The 16,028-nt window shown below is 52.6% G+C and overlaps 1 protein-coding gene across 3 annotated transcripts in view; it reads right to left on the bottom strand.

Annotated features, from left to right (window-relative positions):
- Positions 1 to 4,497: 4,497 nt before the first annotated feature.
- LASP1 (LIM and SH3 protein 1) overlaps positions 4,498 to 16,028 on the bottom strand; it is a 52,158-nt gene continuing 40,627 nt past the window's right edge. For all 3 annotated transcript variants that reach the window (XM_072780356.1, XM_072780357.1, XM_072780355.1), the window contains exons 5-7: positions 11,104 to 11,257; positions 10,606 to 10,709; positions 4,498 to 7,438 (exon numbers count right to left, since the gene is read on the bottom strand). In XM_072780356.1, the coding sequence (XP_072636457.1) occupies positions 7,265 to 7,438; positions 10,606 to 10,709; positions 11,104 to 11,257 (432 nt within the window). In that variant the 3' untranslated portion in view covers positions 4,498 to 7,264. The remainder of the gene's footprint in view (positions 7,439 to 10,605; positions 10,710 to 11,103; positions 11,258 to 16,028) is intronic.

Raw genomic sequence — 16,028 nt, 5'->3', positions numbered from 1 at the left:
CCAAATAACAAGTGAGATGATGTATAGCTACCCTATTTCTATAATTTATAATTCAGCTAGTCACAACAATGAGGATTATGTAACAATTTCTCTCTTGAAACGAGAAGCTGGGGCACAAGTGGTATGGAGTGGAAGAAACTATGATAAATCTTAAAAATTCAAACGACAAGTTCCTTCTGGCTGGAGAGTGAGACAAGGGATACCACACAAGCTCACACGGTGCAGTCTGCAAAGACAGTGATAAAGTGACCGCTTCATAGATGAAGATAGACGATGAGCTCTTGAACTTACAAGGGGCCCCCTACGTGTGGAACGGAAAGGAAAGAACATGTTCTAGCATCATATGTTGCATTTACACCTAAAGAAAGGCTGTCAAGAATGAATATTTGAGCAGTTCTCCATGGTAAGTTTAATGAGTCTACATTTCAGCTCTGTGCCTCAACACCCTCTATCTACAGTTAGAACACACAGTATCTGCCAGCCATGCCCACGAATTCCTGAGGTCCCAGATGAGGGCCTCTGCCTTGGAGCTCAGAAAGCCCCTTGCTCGATGGTGGTTAGCCATATCCGGAAGGCTCTGGAAGAGGTCTGCTGGGCAGCAGGACTGTTGCTGCTGATAAGAGGCCTCTGGCTGGACTGGAGACCGGGAGCTGTGGGAAACCCAGAAACAAGACTCAGATGGAAATAGGGTGACGCTATCAGCAGCCCAGTATTGGCTATGGATTAACAAATGAAGTAGTTCCTCTCTCTCGGCCACCAAACCCCACAGCTGGGAAAGAATGGACAGGTCTCCCCCAGGCCCCACCCCCAAGTACATTTCATTAGCCACTTCATCTTCAAGTGAAAATGAGTCACTAATTAATGCAACCAAGGAAGCGTAATTGCAAACCACTCTGTTGACATATAAAGATGTGTTTTACCTTTAATTACCAAGAGAGAGAGGGGAAAAAAAGATAACTTGGAGCCGGAGCACCTCACTTGAAGAAAAAAACTAGGAAATCATAGTCCCACCCCCCCAAGCACACCACTCCCGACCTGTCCTATCTAAAAATCCTTCGCATTGGGGGTTTTATTTTTTCATTTTAAAAAATCGTTATTTTAAATTAGGTCTCAAAGAAAGAGGTTGGCATCTCTTATTCTTTTCAGAGTGGTCTGAGAAAGGCTCTATCAATGCATCTGAGGAAGAAAAAAAAAATAGGATAACGAGATCTCTTTCAATTTTGTTTTGGAATCAATACCCGAAATAATGACCAGAAGCAAAAATCCACCGGTGCGTCAGCAAAGCAGGATGCTCGGCCAGTCAGCTTCATCCTTTCCCCCTGAGCTGTTCTGAGGGCTCCCGGCGCAGCTGCAGGCCACTAGAGCAGATAGATAATGTAGGACAGAATGACCAGGCCTATGATGGCAAAGAACATCAGGATGAAAATATCCAGCATTATGGAGTCCTGGGCTGAGGAGGCCTCTGGATTCCGGGCAGACGGGAGCTGGGAGCTGGGAGGTTGCAGCCAGTGGAGAGAAATGGCTCCCTCCTCCCTCCACTGCGCTCCCTTCCCCCTCCCAGGCCTGAGACTAAGATGCTGCAGCTCCATCAGCAGCTACTGGCCGCCCCCCTCGCCGCCCCCCAGCCAACCAATCACAAGGCCCGGGAGCGGGGTAACCAAGGCACTGCTCGATTTAGACCCGGCAGTAGCGAAGAGGCTCAATTTCTCCCCAGGAACCCAATCCCACCTCTTTGTATCTAAATGGAGTCTGCATGATAGGGACGTAGGAGGAGATCTGATCTCTATCCGGATCCCCTAGGAATGAAGCCTCCTGACTGCCTTCCGTCTCTGCCTTTTTCCTCTAACACATCCCTGGCAAATGATCTCAGCAAAATAATGGCTGGGAGTTGGGTGAGCCATGGGCAAGTGGTAAGGGTCAGGCTATGGAGGGACATAGACAGAGGTCTCTTCTGAGTCTCAGGTGGCACCCCTGGGGTGGGCGATTCCTGTGCTGTGCCAGGTGCTGCACACTGGCCATAGTTTCAGCCTCCCTGCAAGCCGTTTATAGATGAGGCTCCGAGATGGTCAGGAATTTGCCTGATGTTTCATTGGAAGGGGGGAGACCAAGATTTAACCTAGGCAACCAGGCTTACACACTCTGGAGTCCATAGTCCTTTAAAAAAAAAAAAAAGATTTTATTTATTTATGAGAGACACAGAGAGAGAGAGAGAGAGAGAGGCAGAGACACAGGCAGAGGGAGAAGCAGGCTCCATGCACAGGGAGCCCGACGTGGGACTCGATCCCGGGTCTCCAGGATCACACCCTGGGCCAAAAGTGGCGCTAAACCGCTGAGCCACCTGGGCTGCCCCCCTCCCCTTTTTAAGATGTTATTTATTTATTCATGAGAGACACAGAGAGAGAAGCAGAGATTTACGCAGAGGGAGAAGCAGGCTCCCTGCAGGGAGTCTGATAGGGGACTCTATCCCAGGACCCCAGGATCACGACCTGAGGCAAAGGCAGATGCTCAACCACTGAGCCACCCAGGTGCCCCAGGAGTCCATATTTTTCTCCTGTCCCCCTGACTGGCCCACCTTGTTAGCCTGAAATGCCCCCTCGGCCCTGCCTGCCCTGCTCAGATCACTCCGCGTACACTGTGAGCCCCGGAGTTCTCTCCTCCAGCTATTCCGAGGCTCTTTGTGGTCATCACCACAATCTTTGTCCTCCTCAGGGAGCTCAGGACAGTGTTCTACCCGAAGAGCATACCATCCAACTCCCAGGACCCCATTCCTGTGCAGTGAGAGTGTCTAGATGTGCAAATTCAAGAGAGGCCTTCTGGGAGGTATGGAGAATTAATGTTTTATTTTTTTAATCTAGGTGGTGGGTACTCAATTATGTCTTGTGTTGTTTTTATGCCTTTTTATGTTTTACTTATTCTCTGTAAAATGAGGGAATATCCTTGACTCTAAACAGTTCTTTTGAAAGCCCAGCAGGTGGGGGTGTGGAGGCGAGGGCATAAGTGACCCCCTTCCACATGCTAGAGGCGGCTTCTAGAAGGGGGTCTGGAAACCCTCCTGTTGGCTTGTGCCCAGGAGGTAGGGCCCAGAGCTTTCTGTGACCAGGGAGTGGAGTGGAGGCAAGGATTCCCTCCCAAGCTGACTGCCCCCTCCAATCGCTCTGGTGAATGAAGCCTCCAGGGAGGGAGGGAGGGAGGGAGGGAGGGCTGCTGCTCGGCAGACAGAGGGGGCAGGCCAACAGGAGGCAAGATTTGCCAACTCATTCCCTTCTGCTGGGAAAATATTAGGCGGCCTGCTCAGTCCGCTCGAGAGGGAGTGGGTGTCGGCGCTGTCTTTAATTATCCCACCCGGGGCCTCCGATGCTCCCTGCACCACTCCCTGCAGCCCTGCAGCCCTCGCATCTTTCTTTCTCCCTATTACCAAGGCTCAGAGAGGGCCCTTCCACCTCCACCGCTGCTCCCCTGAAGCCAGAGGATGCCTTCATCCTGAGCCCCAAGTGGGAAATGCCCCCCCTGCAAAGCACCTGGACAGGAGGCTGACTGGCAGCACCATCCTGGGAGGGGCGGCTCCAGATTCCTCTACCACTGTCCCCTTCCCAGTCCCGCAGAAGAGGGAGAGGCCATCTGGCCCTCTGGTGGGAGGTCAGACCCAGGGCACCTGGAGCAAAGGACAGAGCAGGAGGTGGATACAGAGATGAGAGGTGCAAAGGGCATGGGTGCAGGGCCCACGGGGCAAGGTGGCATGGCCTGAGGCTGTTGTGAGCATTGCACTGGGGGTCCTAAGACCTCCGGCCCTGCCCCTGGCTGTGCAACTTCCACCAAACCACGCCCTCCCCGGGTTTCAGAACCCCACCAGTGGGATGGACATGGTGGTAGTTATTCAGCTTCTGAGTGGGTTAGGTTGCCAGATGCCCCCCCCCCCCATAAGATGGCTTCATCCCATGTCTTACCCCACCCAGACTTTCCCTGTCATTTCATTCCTCACACAGCACCAAGCTCTTCCCGTGTCCCAGGCAGTGGCAGAGGGCTAAACCTGCTCCTATCCCTGGGCTGAGCTCATGCATTAGTGCAACAAATATTTGTTTCACAGCTATGAGCCTGGCCCAGGGCAGGCACTGGAGATTGAGAGGACTTAGACCCATTACCTGCCCCGTGAGTGCACTGGCTCGTGGAGAGACAGTGGTGGGTCAAACTAAGGAAGTCAGACAGGACGAGGGAGACAAAGGAGATCAGGGAAGCTTCTGGAAATGTCACCAAGGTGGCCTCAAACTGTAGCCAGGAGCAGACTGGCAGGAAGAATTCTCCACGAGAAGGAAGTAGGTGCCAAGTCCCCATCGCAGAGCAGACCGCTGCTCCATTCAGGCGGACAGCTCTCCAACTGGGCATCATCTCCTCAAGGGGGGGGCAGCAGGACTCCCGGGGGAGTGGGGCACAGGGTAATGGCGCACATGCACAGCACACACAGCAGCACTTCAGAGCCAGAGAGAAAACCAAGTCCGCAGGTAAAAATTATACTTTTATTATTTGAGTCACCAGGAGAAAGATTCACTTGTGGTCCAAGTCAAATGTCGAGAATCATTAACAGGCCAGAAAGAGTTGATCCCAAGCACAAGCCCACGAGGGAGAGGACCAAACAGACCAAGAAAAGACAACCACCCCATATAAAAAGATGAACGGACGGCTTCACACACACACACACACACACACGCACACACACACGGATGAAATGTTTGGACAAAGGCAAATTTCACATGGTCATTTGTTTCTTTTTAAATACAGGTTTGTGGGGTGGTATTTTTTTTTTCCAGCTACTTAAAAAATAAAAAATAAAAAGGCCCAAAAGTGCATATGTGAGAGGAAAAAGGCAGAAATTAAGCAATAGTTTTCCCTGGAGGGACATGAGGAATAGGAAGCAGTGTGACAAATTCACTTTTCTCACTATTGGGCTTCTTGTATTTTCTTATTGGTTGGTCCACTAAAGTTATAGTCACATTCTAGCTTTGATGTATCTGCTTTCCTGGGATTAGATTGGCCAAAGACCTTTGTGAACTGTAAGAAAAGACCTGGGACTTGGCCCAGCCCTCAGTTCTGTGCTCTTTTAGGGATGGATGGTTCTGGAAAGGAGCAAGGACTCCTAGCAGCCTCTGAGTCCCTCAGCACCAGTGTGGCAGTCCTTCTCTCTGGGGGTGTGTACAAAAAGGTCCCCTATTTTTAGGCCGGGAGGAGCAGAGTGGCCGGCAGCAAGATTCCAGTGGCTGGCCTGCCTTGTTTTGGAAGAAAAATTAAACTAAGGGAAGACAGGCTGCTTCTTGCTCCTCCAGGCTCTCCTCCCGCCTCACCGGGCTCCCAACCACAGGTCTTGCAACAGGACAGGTCTCTGACCTTGGTTCCCAAATCCAAATTGTGCTTTGAGATCAAGAGGAAAAGTAATGGCCAGGTGCCCCCTTCTCAAAGCTCCCCAGATTGCTCCTTCTCTGCCTCCTTCAGCTCCCAAATTGTCCAACATAAAGCCCCTCCACCTGCCTTCGCCTAGGTCGGGGCCAGAGAAGAGAGATGGGCCAGGGAGAGTTCTCCCCCCACAGTCGTTTCTTCAACCTTCTGATTTGGGGTAAATATTCCAAGGTTGACTCCCAAGCAGTGAAGACCTGATTGCCGCATCTGCCTGCAGGGTCCTCCCTCCCCCAATGGGACAAGGAGGCAAAGATGTCGAGGCTGAGGCAAAGACAGGAGGGGGAAGCCCAGAGGGATGCTGAGAGAGCCCAGAGATGAATAAAGCCAAGCAAGGGTCGTCACAGCCACCAGCGAACGAGAGAAGGGACTTGGAAATAGCACCATCTTTCCCTTCCTCATCCCGGGGTCTGTGCTTCCAGTTTTGTAGGCCTGGGACCTTCTCCCTCTGCTTCAAGGGGGCGTTAGGTTAGCGGGGAGATGGTGGGTAAGGGCAGTGAGGCACCCACACTGCGGGTGACACAGGGTGGTCTGCAGCCCAGGACACAGAGATGGGGGGAAAGAGGCCTAGAGCCACGAAGCCTGCCCCACCGACCCCAGCGAACTGTAGGCCCCAACATCAGCCTCGCCAACCCCACGACCACCCCCCTTACCTCTGGCCAGCACTCTGGAAGGGGAAGGGGGTGGGCGGGCTTCTGCTGTTTGGCAATTGAAGGAAAGGAGGAATCTTCACTCCACAGAAACCACGAGGCACGTGTCTCCCCCAGGGCCCTCCCCCACTGTGGGTTCTGAGGAAGCCATGGCAGGGAGGCGGCTCCGTGAACTCTCGCAGAAGCCCAGGGGCTCCCGGCGGCCCGGACCCCGACTGCTTGCTCAGCTAGCCCGTCAGACACAGACGCGCCCCTTCCTCCACATGCGGAGTCCTGGAGACACAAAGCCCTGTGGCTTCGCACAGTTCCAGTCCACATGGCCCTGGGCCGAGGAGGGGTGCCCGTGGGAGGCCTGAGACATCTTCCCACGGGGAGGGGGGTGGGGAGGGGCCTACCTAACCCAGAGCTCAGGGGCCAGGAGACTGGGGGTGGAGGAATGAAAAGGGCTGTGGGAGAGAACACCCTGTTCCCCTCCTTCCTGCAACTGTCCCTAAGAGTAAGAAAGGTGAGCACTTGACCCAAGCCGTGCTTCCTGGGGAGCCCCTTGCCCACACGGCCGTGTGTGTGGGCACAAGAGCAAAATCACAGTGAGAGAAGGAACACGAATGAGGAGGGGCGAGTGGATCCCAGAGCAGGAACCTACCCTCCTCTGTGGTCCTAGAGACTGGGGGGGGGGGGGGGGAGGGGGGGGGCGCAGCAGCCCTGTCTTTGAGAAGTAGAGGCCAAGCCCTTCCCAGGGGCAAGGGTGGTGGGGTCCCACTCTGGGAATGTATGGAGCCCCTCCCCCAGGAGTCCTGGAAAGTTGGGGTGTGTGAGGAGGGCAGGGAGATCGGAGGGGGGCAGGAAAGAGAGAAGCCATGGGTCTCCAATTCCAGACCCACTCCCTGTGCCTCAGCCTCCCCCGGAGAGGTCCACACCTTTTCCATCCAGAGAGAAAACCAAGAAGTTGGTCAAAGGGAAAACCTGCCAGAGGAAGAGCCTGCGAAAGTGGCAGAACAAGGCTTCGGTTGGCAAAAGCTGGAGGAGGGTGGGAATAAACAAGCTGTCGCAGATTAAAACAAAACAAAACAAACAAACAGAGACACTGAAGGGGGGACAGGTGACGCCCAGGACAGATGCGATGCCGTGGAATGCACTGAAGACGGATGGGGCAGGGAGGCCGGGCCAGGCGCTCAGATGGCCTCCACGTAGTTGGCCGGCAGCATCCCCGTGTCGCCCGTGCGCTCCACGGTCCCGTACATCCAGCCATCGTCGATCTGCTGCACGTTGACGATGGTGTCCCCGTCCTGGAAGGAGACTTCATCCTCATCGGCGGCGCTGTAGTCGTACACGGCGCGGTACCGCTTCTGCAGGGTGGGGGACACAGTCAGGGGCCTGGCCCGGCCCTTCCTTCTGCCCCCACAGGATGGGACAGAGCCTGGATGGGTCACGAACCAGGGGCCCAGGGGCCGAACCAGGGGCCGGGAGACAGACAGGCTCTGCCACGAATTTTCTCTCCTCTGCGCCTCGCTACCTGAGACCCACCACCCTTTCCACAACTATCTGGCGTCTACTAAGGGCCAGGCCCAGGACGGGGCCTGAAACGGCCACAGCTCTGCCCCACCTCTCGCGACAGGAATGCAGCAGGCCCAATGACTACAGGGCTCGGTAGTGTTTTCAAGACCTATTCTGGGGAGAAACATCTCCAGGTGACACAAGAGATTCCACCCTCAAACCTCAGCCAAAATCGTCCGCTGAAGCCCCGGCCTAGGAAACGGCCAGCGAAGCACCTGCAGTCCTCCTGTGGTCTTAGACGAGGGCCCGATTCGAACGTCCTCACCGCCCTTTACATGGACTTGTCTCTGGAGGGTCAGCTCAGCCTCTGTGGTCTCCCCAGCCCGGGCCCTGGGACCTGAATGCAGACTGACCCGGGACTGGAGGAGCCCCTCTGGACCTCCCAGGTGTACACCCACAGTCCCACTCCACTAGGACCCCTGCTCAGCCCTTCTGTTTCTGGCCTCTGATCTGTTCATCCGCTGTCATCTCAGGGGGATCTTTCCAAACTGCAAACCTGATCATGTCACTCCCTGGCTTTTAAGCATTCAGAGGTGTCCCACGCTCTTGAACACCAATTTTTTTTCCTTCTATTTATTTTTTAAGATTTTATTTTATTTTTTATTTTTTTTTAAAGTATTTTATTTTATAGGCACACAGTGAGAGAGAGAGAGGCAGAGACACAGGCAGAGGGAGAAGCAGGCTCCATGCACCGGGAGCCCGATGTGGGACTCGATCCCAGGTCCCCAGGATCGCGCCCTGGGCCAAAGGCAGGCGCCAAACCGCTGCGCCACCCAGGGATCCCAAGATTTTATTTTTTCAGTAATCTCTACACCTAATGTAGACCCTGAGATCAGGAGTCACATGCTCTATTGACTGAGCTAGCCTGGCACCCCAGTACCAAATTGCAAACTTTCTTTCAAGCAGCAGAAGCCAGATCCATCAGCCGCAAAGGCTGTGTGTGGCATAAGAGGTCACCCCCCCCCACCCCCCACAAAGTGACCTTGGTCTCTTATCACCAACTCTGCCTCTATCTCTTAGGCTGAATTGCCACCAGCTACGCCTCCATCCTACGACAGCCTCCTCCCTCATCTCCCTGCTTCCACCCTCAACCTTCTGTTGCCTCTTCTCACACAGCCGTCAGAGTGATCCTTTATTTTTCACTCTTTTTATTTATTATGCAAGAGAGAGAGAAAGAGAGAGAACAGGCACAAGCAGAGGGGAAGGACAGAGATAAAGGAGAAGCAGACTTCCCACTGAGCAGGGAGCCCAATGTGGGATTCAATCCCAGGACCCCAGGATCATGAATCATGAGCCCAAGGCAGACGCTAACTGACTGGGCCACCCAGGCACCCCAGAGTGACCCTTTAAAAAAACATAAATCGGGCAGCCCAGGTGGCTCAGTGGTTTAGCGCCGCCTGCAGCCTAGGGTATGATCCTGGAGACCCTGGATCGAGTCCCACGTTGGGCTCCCTGCATGGTGCCTGCTTCTCCCTCTGCCTGTGTCTCTGCCTCTCTCTCTCTCATTCTGTGTCTCTATGAATAAATAAATAAATAATCTTAAAAAAAATAAATACAAAATAAAAATTAAAAAAAACATAAATCAGAACCTGTCACTCTGCATAGCTCGGCAATCACAAAGGCATTCCTGTGGCCTACAAGTCCCTGCATGATCTGACATTATCTCCTACCCTCCTCCCTCCTAACCATTTTGGCCTTCCTGCTGACCCCAGGACCTTTGCAGTTGCTGTTCTTCCTCAACCACTCACTCTTTCATCTTGTTGAGGACTTTGCTGCTTTCCCTCACATTGCCCTGCCATATTTTTCTTCACAGCATGTGCCTCTATCCGACCTTATATTATATACCTACTTACTTTTTGCCTTTTTGTCTCCCTGACTGAAATATAAGCTCCAGGATTGCAGGATGGTGGTCTTTTATTCAGAGACAAATCCCTCATGTCCAAGACAGGTTTAGCAAGTATTTGAAGGACTGGCTGGCCTATCTAGAATCTTATCCTACAGATGACTTCTCCGTCCTGCCCAGCACCTCACACAGCATGGCCACTCCCTTGTTTACTGCCCTGTGTCCAGAGCATGAGGCTCCAGGAAGGCCTGTATCTCGGGCTATTTTACTTCTCTAAGCATGTCTCTCCTGCTCCTACATGAGCTACTTTGAATTCCCAGGAACCAAGCACAGAAGAGCCAAGCTCAGCCAGGAGCTCAGTATGGGTGGCTCAGAATGCCCTTCATTGGAGGACCTCAGCTCTAAGGACTGGTAAGCCTGATCCTGACACCTGTCCCACTCTGCTCATCACTAACTTGGCAATGTCAGTGAGTGCCCACTCTGTGCCTGGCTCAGAGTAGCTGAACCAAAAGGACACTGCCTGCCTGCACAGAGCTTCAAATCCAGCAGGGGATGCAACTAAAGTTCACAGACAGAACAGTTTTGAGTTGGGAATAGTGCTCTGAAGAAAACCAGCAGGGTGGAGTAATAAAGATGTCAGGGGAGACCTACTTGACAATTGGGGGGGTGGTTTGGGAGAACCCTTCAGAGGCAGGGGCAAGCTGAGATCTGAAGGACGTGTTGGGGGGAGTCACCCTCATGAAGACTGGGGAGTGGTGCCAAGGTTTGGAAGGCCCTGGACAGAAAGGTGCTTCTTGTGCTCCTGGGGAGCTGGAAAGGTACCCAAGATACACCCAGAGCTGGAACATTGGGCCCCAATCCCAACCCAGGGCTCTGTCCACTAACCACACATCCCCTGCTCAAAGGCTGTGATCCCTATCACCTGCAGTGGACAACAGGAGCTGGGGTCAAGGGTCAGGGGAAGCCAGGACTCCTGGGTGGATTTCTAAGGAGAATCTAGGAGCTATGTCTCTGGGCCCAGCTACCTCTGGCCTCCTCAGGCTTCTGACCCCACCCCCTCCCTCAACCCCTGACCTCCCAGCTCCAGGCTCTTTCCCTCTGGCCGGAGCTACTCACCCCACCCCCGCCTGGGGCGCTGCGTGGTATGGAGACTGGGGCGGCGGGCTCCTTGTAGCCACCATAGGACTGTGCCACCTGCTGCTGCTGGGGCTGCTGGTAAACTGGATGATGGAGGGGGGAGACGGGATTCAGAAACCATCTTGCCAAACCCAATCCCTCCCGGAGCCCCCTTCTTCCCCTGCGAAGCCCCCATCATGCATTTCCACCCCCACAACCTTGCTCAGCCCCCACTTCTCAAAGGCTCATCTGTGTGTGTGTGCACATCTGGTGTCGTGTACTCTAACGGGGGGGTGGGGGGGGTTGGATCTCTGGCAACACACCGGGACCCAGCACAGACCCTGCCCCTGGTGCCCATGGCCCTGCTGGGATGGGGCCTGAGACTTTGTGTGAGCACAGGTACAGGTGTGCATGGACATGGGGATCCCCTCCAGCATCCTCCCCAGCCCACGGCTGGCCTGGTCTCGGGCCCTCTGCTGCCACAGGCCTCAGGCTCACCTGGCGCGCTGGCTGGGATGTGGTGGGGCGGCTGCTGCTGCTCCTGGGGCCGCCGGTAGCTGCTGCTGTCCTGCGAATCTCGGCGCTCAGGTTCCACGCCCTCGCCCCCGCTGGGGCCCATACGGCTCTTCTCGAACTCCTCGTGGTATTTTATCTGCAGCGGCAGAAAGGTACTGGGTGAAGGACTTCTAGCAGATGGACCAAATCTCCCTTCCTGTTGCCATCTACTAGCTCCCAGGAGAGGAGACTCGCCGAGGGCCACAGGCAGAGAGAACCAGATTCTTGTCGGAGCTTCTTGGAGATGCTACTTAACCTTGCTGGGCTTCAGTTTCCACCTCTGTAAAATGGAACATCGGTGTCGACCTCAGGCCTTGCTGGAGGATGACAAAAACACCTGTTCACGGAGTACCTGCTGGGTGTCAGGCATTGCACTAGGTGTTTTACGTCACAGGCTTGTCAGCAACGATGAGGGGTTCCCCACTGAACAGATAAGAAGGACACGAAGGCACTGACAAGCTAAGTGAGTTGCTCAAGATCATGCAGATTCTCTTAATCATTAGGCAATTCTGCTTCTGTGGACCTGACCTCACAGAGCTCTACTGAGGACCCCACGCTGTGGGACCACAAATGCAGGATCCTCCCTCTTTGTCAAGGAAGGGAGAAGAGCACAGCCTGCCCTGTTATCTGGAGCAGAAGGAACCAGTGATTCTGTGCCTCAAGGCCTGATGGGAGTTGTCCCAGGCCAGGGCAGTGCCTTTTGGCCATCTCTTCCTACTTTCTCTGCTGCCTTCTCTCCCACTCCTTGGCATTCACTTTGCAAGGAGAGCAAGAGTTAACATTTGGCCAGGCGGGGCTCACACTTAATAGCTGGGCTAAAGGTCTGCAGGCGCGGCCGTTTAGAACACCCCATTGCTTCTACTGGCTAAATGACACTCACCACAGCCTGGGCTGGGAAGACAGGCAGGGCAGCAGCGAAGCCTCACTTAGGGGCTGGGCAGGACCAGCCCTTTCCTCTCATGCCCCAGCAGGGACCCACACCCCTGTGGTGAAATGGGCTGAGTGCATCCCTCACGGGGAGGCAGCTAGGCCTGGCCAGCCTGGAAACCCACGGATTCCCCTAACTCCTGCTTGGAAGGGCACTCAAGAGGGAAGTTTTCAGACACAAGGCCAGGGGCCTGCTCTCAAATTCCTAAGACAGAGCAAAAGGCGAGTGTCCCCGAGCTTCACTCCCTCAGTGATCCTAGTCCACTGGTGATGGGGGAGCGACAAAGAGGGGCCACCCCTCCTGAGGTCATTAGGCTCACAAGGCAACTGCCCTTCCGACTTTTGTCCTAGGGGTTAGAAAGGTCAGCTTCCTGTGTTTACTTTCTGTGAAAGAAAAGAGGCCTAAACCGGGGAGTCAGTGAGCAGGGGAGGGGAAGTGCATGTGTAGAAGCGGGGTGGGGGGGGTGCGTGCAGGCGTCCCTACAGCTGGGGGCCCGGCTTCCCTGTGTGACAGCCCCCTTCTCAGGGTGTGGAGGGTGATGGTGAGCCCTGGGGAGAGGATATGTCAGTCCCAGCTCCTTTTTCATACCAAGGCCCAATGCCTAGTGTCCCCCATCAGTGTCCTAGAAATTCAGTCCTTTCCCCACCCCTGCCTCATCCCCGGAAGATCATCAGTTTTTTGCTAACTCATGTGACCCTGGGAGAGTCTCCACCCCTTTGGGCCTCAGTTTCTTGCTCTGTAAACAAGGGCCTGGTACCATCTGTTCCCAGGAGGTCTTGAGGCTCCGGACCAGGTCTAGGAACCAAACTGGACTCTCTCACAAGCTGAAAGCAGGTATGGACACGTGTGTTTCCACAAGTGGCTGGGAGAATCAATCCTGTTCCTTACAAAGTCACTACACAGGAGTAAATATTTATAAAATTAGGGCCAGCTGCGTCAGATGGCTGGAGTCGTGGCAGCCGGAACACAAGAGAACCCCACCCCCACCAAGGTACACACCACCTGTTACTGTTAATATTAATAACCTTCACATTTGCTCCGTCATTCACACTGAGTGCATAAAGGCCCTTTGCACATTATCTCCCTCGGCCCGGGTGATAATCACCCCCTCATAAAGAAGCTGGACAGGTACACTTTAATTCCCACTTTACAGAGGAAAATGTGCTCAGAAGTTAAATGACTTCCCAAGATAGAGCTTTCATTACTGGGTAAGGGCTGAGGCTGGTGACACAGGGACAGAGTCACAGCTAGATGGGCCCTTTTCTGGGGGCAGGTGCGGAGCATGGTGACCAGACACCCAAGTCCGCCACTCGTCCCACTTCATGACTTCTGTTGTGGAAGAAATCTGAGTAGCGCCTCTCACTCGCAACAGGGATGATGACGATAAGGTCACCCTAACTTTGAGAGGAGAGGCAGTACGGTAGGGATAAGGGGGATGAAAAAAGTGGGGTACAGCCCCTCTGTCCGAGCCAACTGGGATAAGATGCCACTACACTCCATTTCCTCTTCCTCCCTTCCACGGCAATATGAGAAAATTGTGTTTTTCTTTGCCGACTGGCTGAATGGTGTGAGAAGCAAATAGGTACACTAAAGGGAAGCTAGGAGGGCACCTGGGGGGCTCGGTCGGTTGAAGTGCCTGCCTTGGGGCTCAGGTCATGATCCTGGGGTTCTGGGATCTAGCCTCACATTGGGGTCCCTGCTGAGCAGGGGCCTGCTTCTCTCTCTCTCTGCCACTCCCCCTGCTTATAACACGTGCTTATAACTCTCTAATAAATAAATAAAATCTATAAATAAATAAATAAATAAATAAATAAATAAATAAATAAATAACTAGCTAGCATATTTGAAAGGGAAAGAAACATTTTCCAGACTCTGGGGTCTGGCTGGTCCCTGCTCCACGGTCGGCAGTTTGATCTCCCAAGAGCCCTGCTAGGGGTCACCAGAAGCCCAGAGGTGTCAGTATGGCCTCAGCTTAAGAACTGTCATGGGTCCCCTGAACCCCGTCCTATGCCCAGAAGATGCAAGAGCGCGCAGGTGGAGAGGCGCATGCCCCTGCTAGCCAGGACTCCGGGATGACTAGCGGAGGGTCCATCCCAAAGCTAAATCAAGAAACTCCTTTTCTCTGCTAGCCAATGTTCTGTTTTCTGAACCCCTGGCCTCCTGATTATGGCGGAAAACAAAGGCCTGACACTGCACGATGCCGCCACATGATTCTACATCATGGTCAGCAAGGGAACGTGGGCTCTGAATGGAATCATCCACTCACTGAGCAGGGGCTATTTTTTATAACAATGTCTCCCACTTTTTGAGGGCCTGTTTTGTGCCCTTACACAGATGACTCATTTCCTTTTCTCCACCAGCCCTCAACTACGTGTCACTATCAACCCCATTTTTCTTATAGATGGGGAAACCAATGCTCAGAGTGGGTAAGTGGTGGGTTATCAGAATCCAGCTCTAATATCACATCCTTACTTCTCAGCTACCATGCAATACTGTTCCCTATTACAGACTAACGATATTTTGTTTATAAAACAAATGTAAACCTGTGTTCACCTTCATTAGTCATCAGAGAAGTACAAATTAAAACCCCAGGGCAGCTTGGGTGGCTCAGAGGTTTAGTGCCGTCTTTAGCTCAGGGCATGATCCCGGAGACCCGGGATCGAGCCCCAAGTCGGGCTCCCTGCATGGAGCCTGCTTCTCCCTCTTGCCTGTGTCTCTACCTCTCTGTCTCTCATGAATAAATAAATAAAATCTTAAAAAAAAAAAACAATAAGATACCACTACACCCAATCAAAATGGCTAAAGTGAGGGCAGCTGGGTGGTTCAGTGCTTGAGCATGGCTCAAGTCATGATCCCAGGGTCCCGGGATTGAGTCCTGTATCGGGCTTCCCACAGGGAGCCTGTTTCTCCCTCTGCCTATGTCTGCCTCTCTCACTGTGTCTCTCATGAATAAATAAATAAGATATATTTTTAAAAATGGCTAAAGTGAGTAAGGCTAAGAATGGAGAGCAATGGAAACTCATCACTGCTGGCAGGAAGTTAAGTCAGTACAACCACTTGAAAAATAGATCAGTATTATCTGGTAAGGTGGAAGGATCATAAACTCTAAGACCCAGCAAATTCCACTCCACACATACACCAGGGAATATGTATGGGAACATCCACAGCGTGTGGAAGCAATCTAATGTCCAACACCAGAATAAATAAAATGTGGTATAAGCATCAAGTTGAATACTATATACAGCAATGAAGAAGAATGACTATAGCTACACGCAAATATGTAGATGAATTTTAAACCCACTGTTGACCAAAGGAAGTAAGACACAACAAGAATAACTAGTATATGTTCAAAGTCATGGAAAACAAAACTATGGTGCTTAGGAATGCATAGTTGCATATTAAAATTAGAAAAAGAAAAACACAGCAGATGTTTTCAAAAACTACACTAGGGCTATTCCACAAGCCTGTCTCCAGGTCACTTGACCCTGGACATAGAATTTTTGTTTGACTTTACTATTTACTACCAATTAGGCCCAGCCTCTAAAGACGGAAGCTTACAGAATATGTGCTGCTAATTATTTTTCACTGTTAGAAATGCTTTGCATTTCTGCCTGTGGCAAAGATATTCATTCCCAAAGTTTATGGCTTTATGGTCCTGTAGAACATTACCCAGTTCTGCTGATAATGGCAGGGCACTAACCAGTTCTGTGTCTAATTGTATCCAGCACTTTCTTTCACTTGCTAGGCCTCACATCTGCCTGTCCTATCCTCCCACAGAATTCAGTGAAATATATGATAGGTACTCGCTGCATGAGAGTAAGGTTTTTAGCACTTTAAAAACTCTATTTTAAAAGGGAGTTTGGGCAGGGGGGAAGAGGAGTTCGGTAATGTTTCTTGACTTGCACGGTGAGTATGCACGCAGGTGTTCACTGTGTGTGTT

The sequence above is a fragment of the Canis lupus genome, chromosome 16 (genome assembly GCF_048164855.1).
Source record: "Canis lupus baileyi chromosome 16, mCanLup2.hap1, whole genome shotgun sequence".
Lineage (NCBI taxonomy): Eukaryota > Metazoa > Chordata > Mammalia > Carnivora > Canidae > Canis > Canis lupus.
This window is presented reverse-complemented; position numbering and strand designations above follow the sequence as displayed.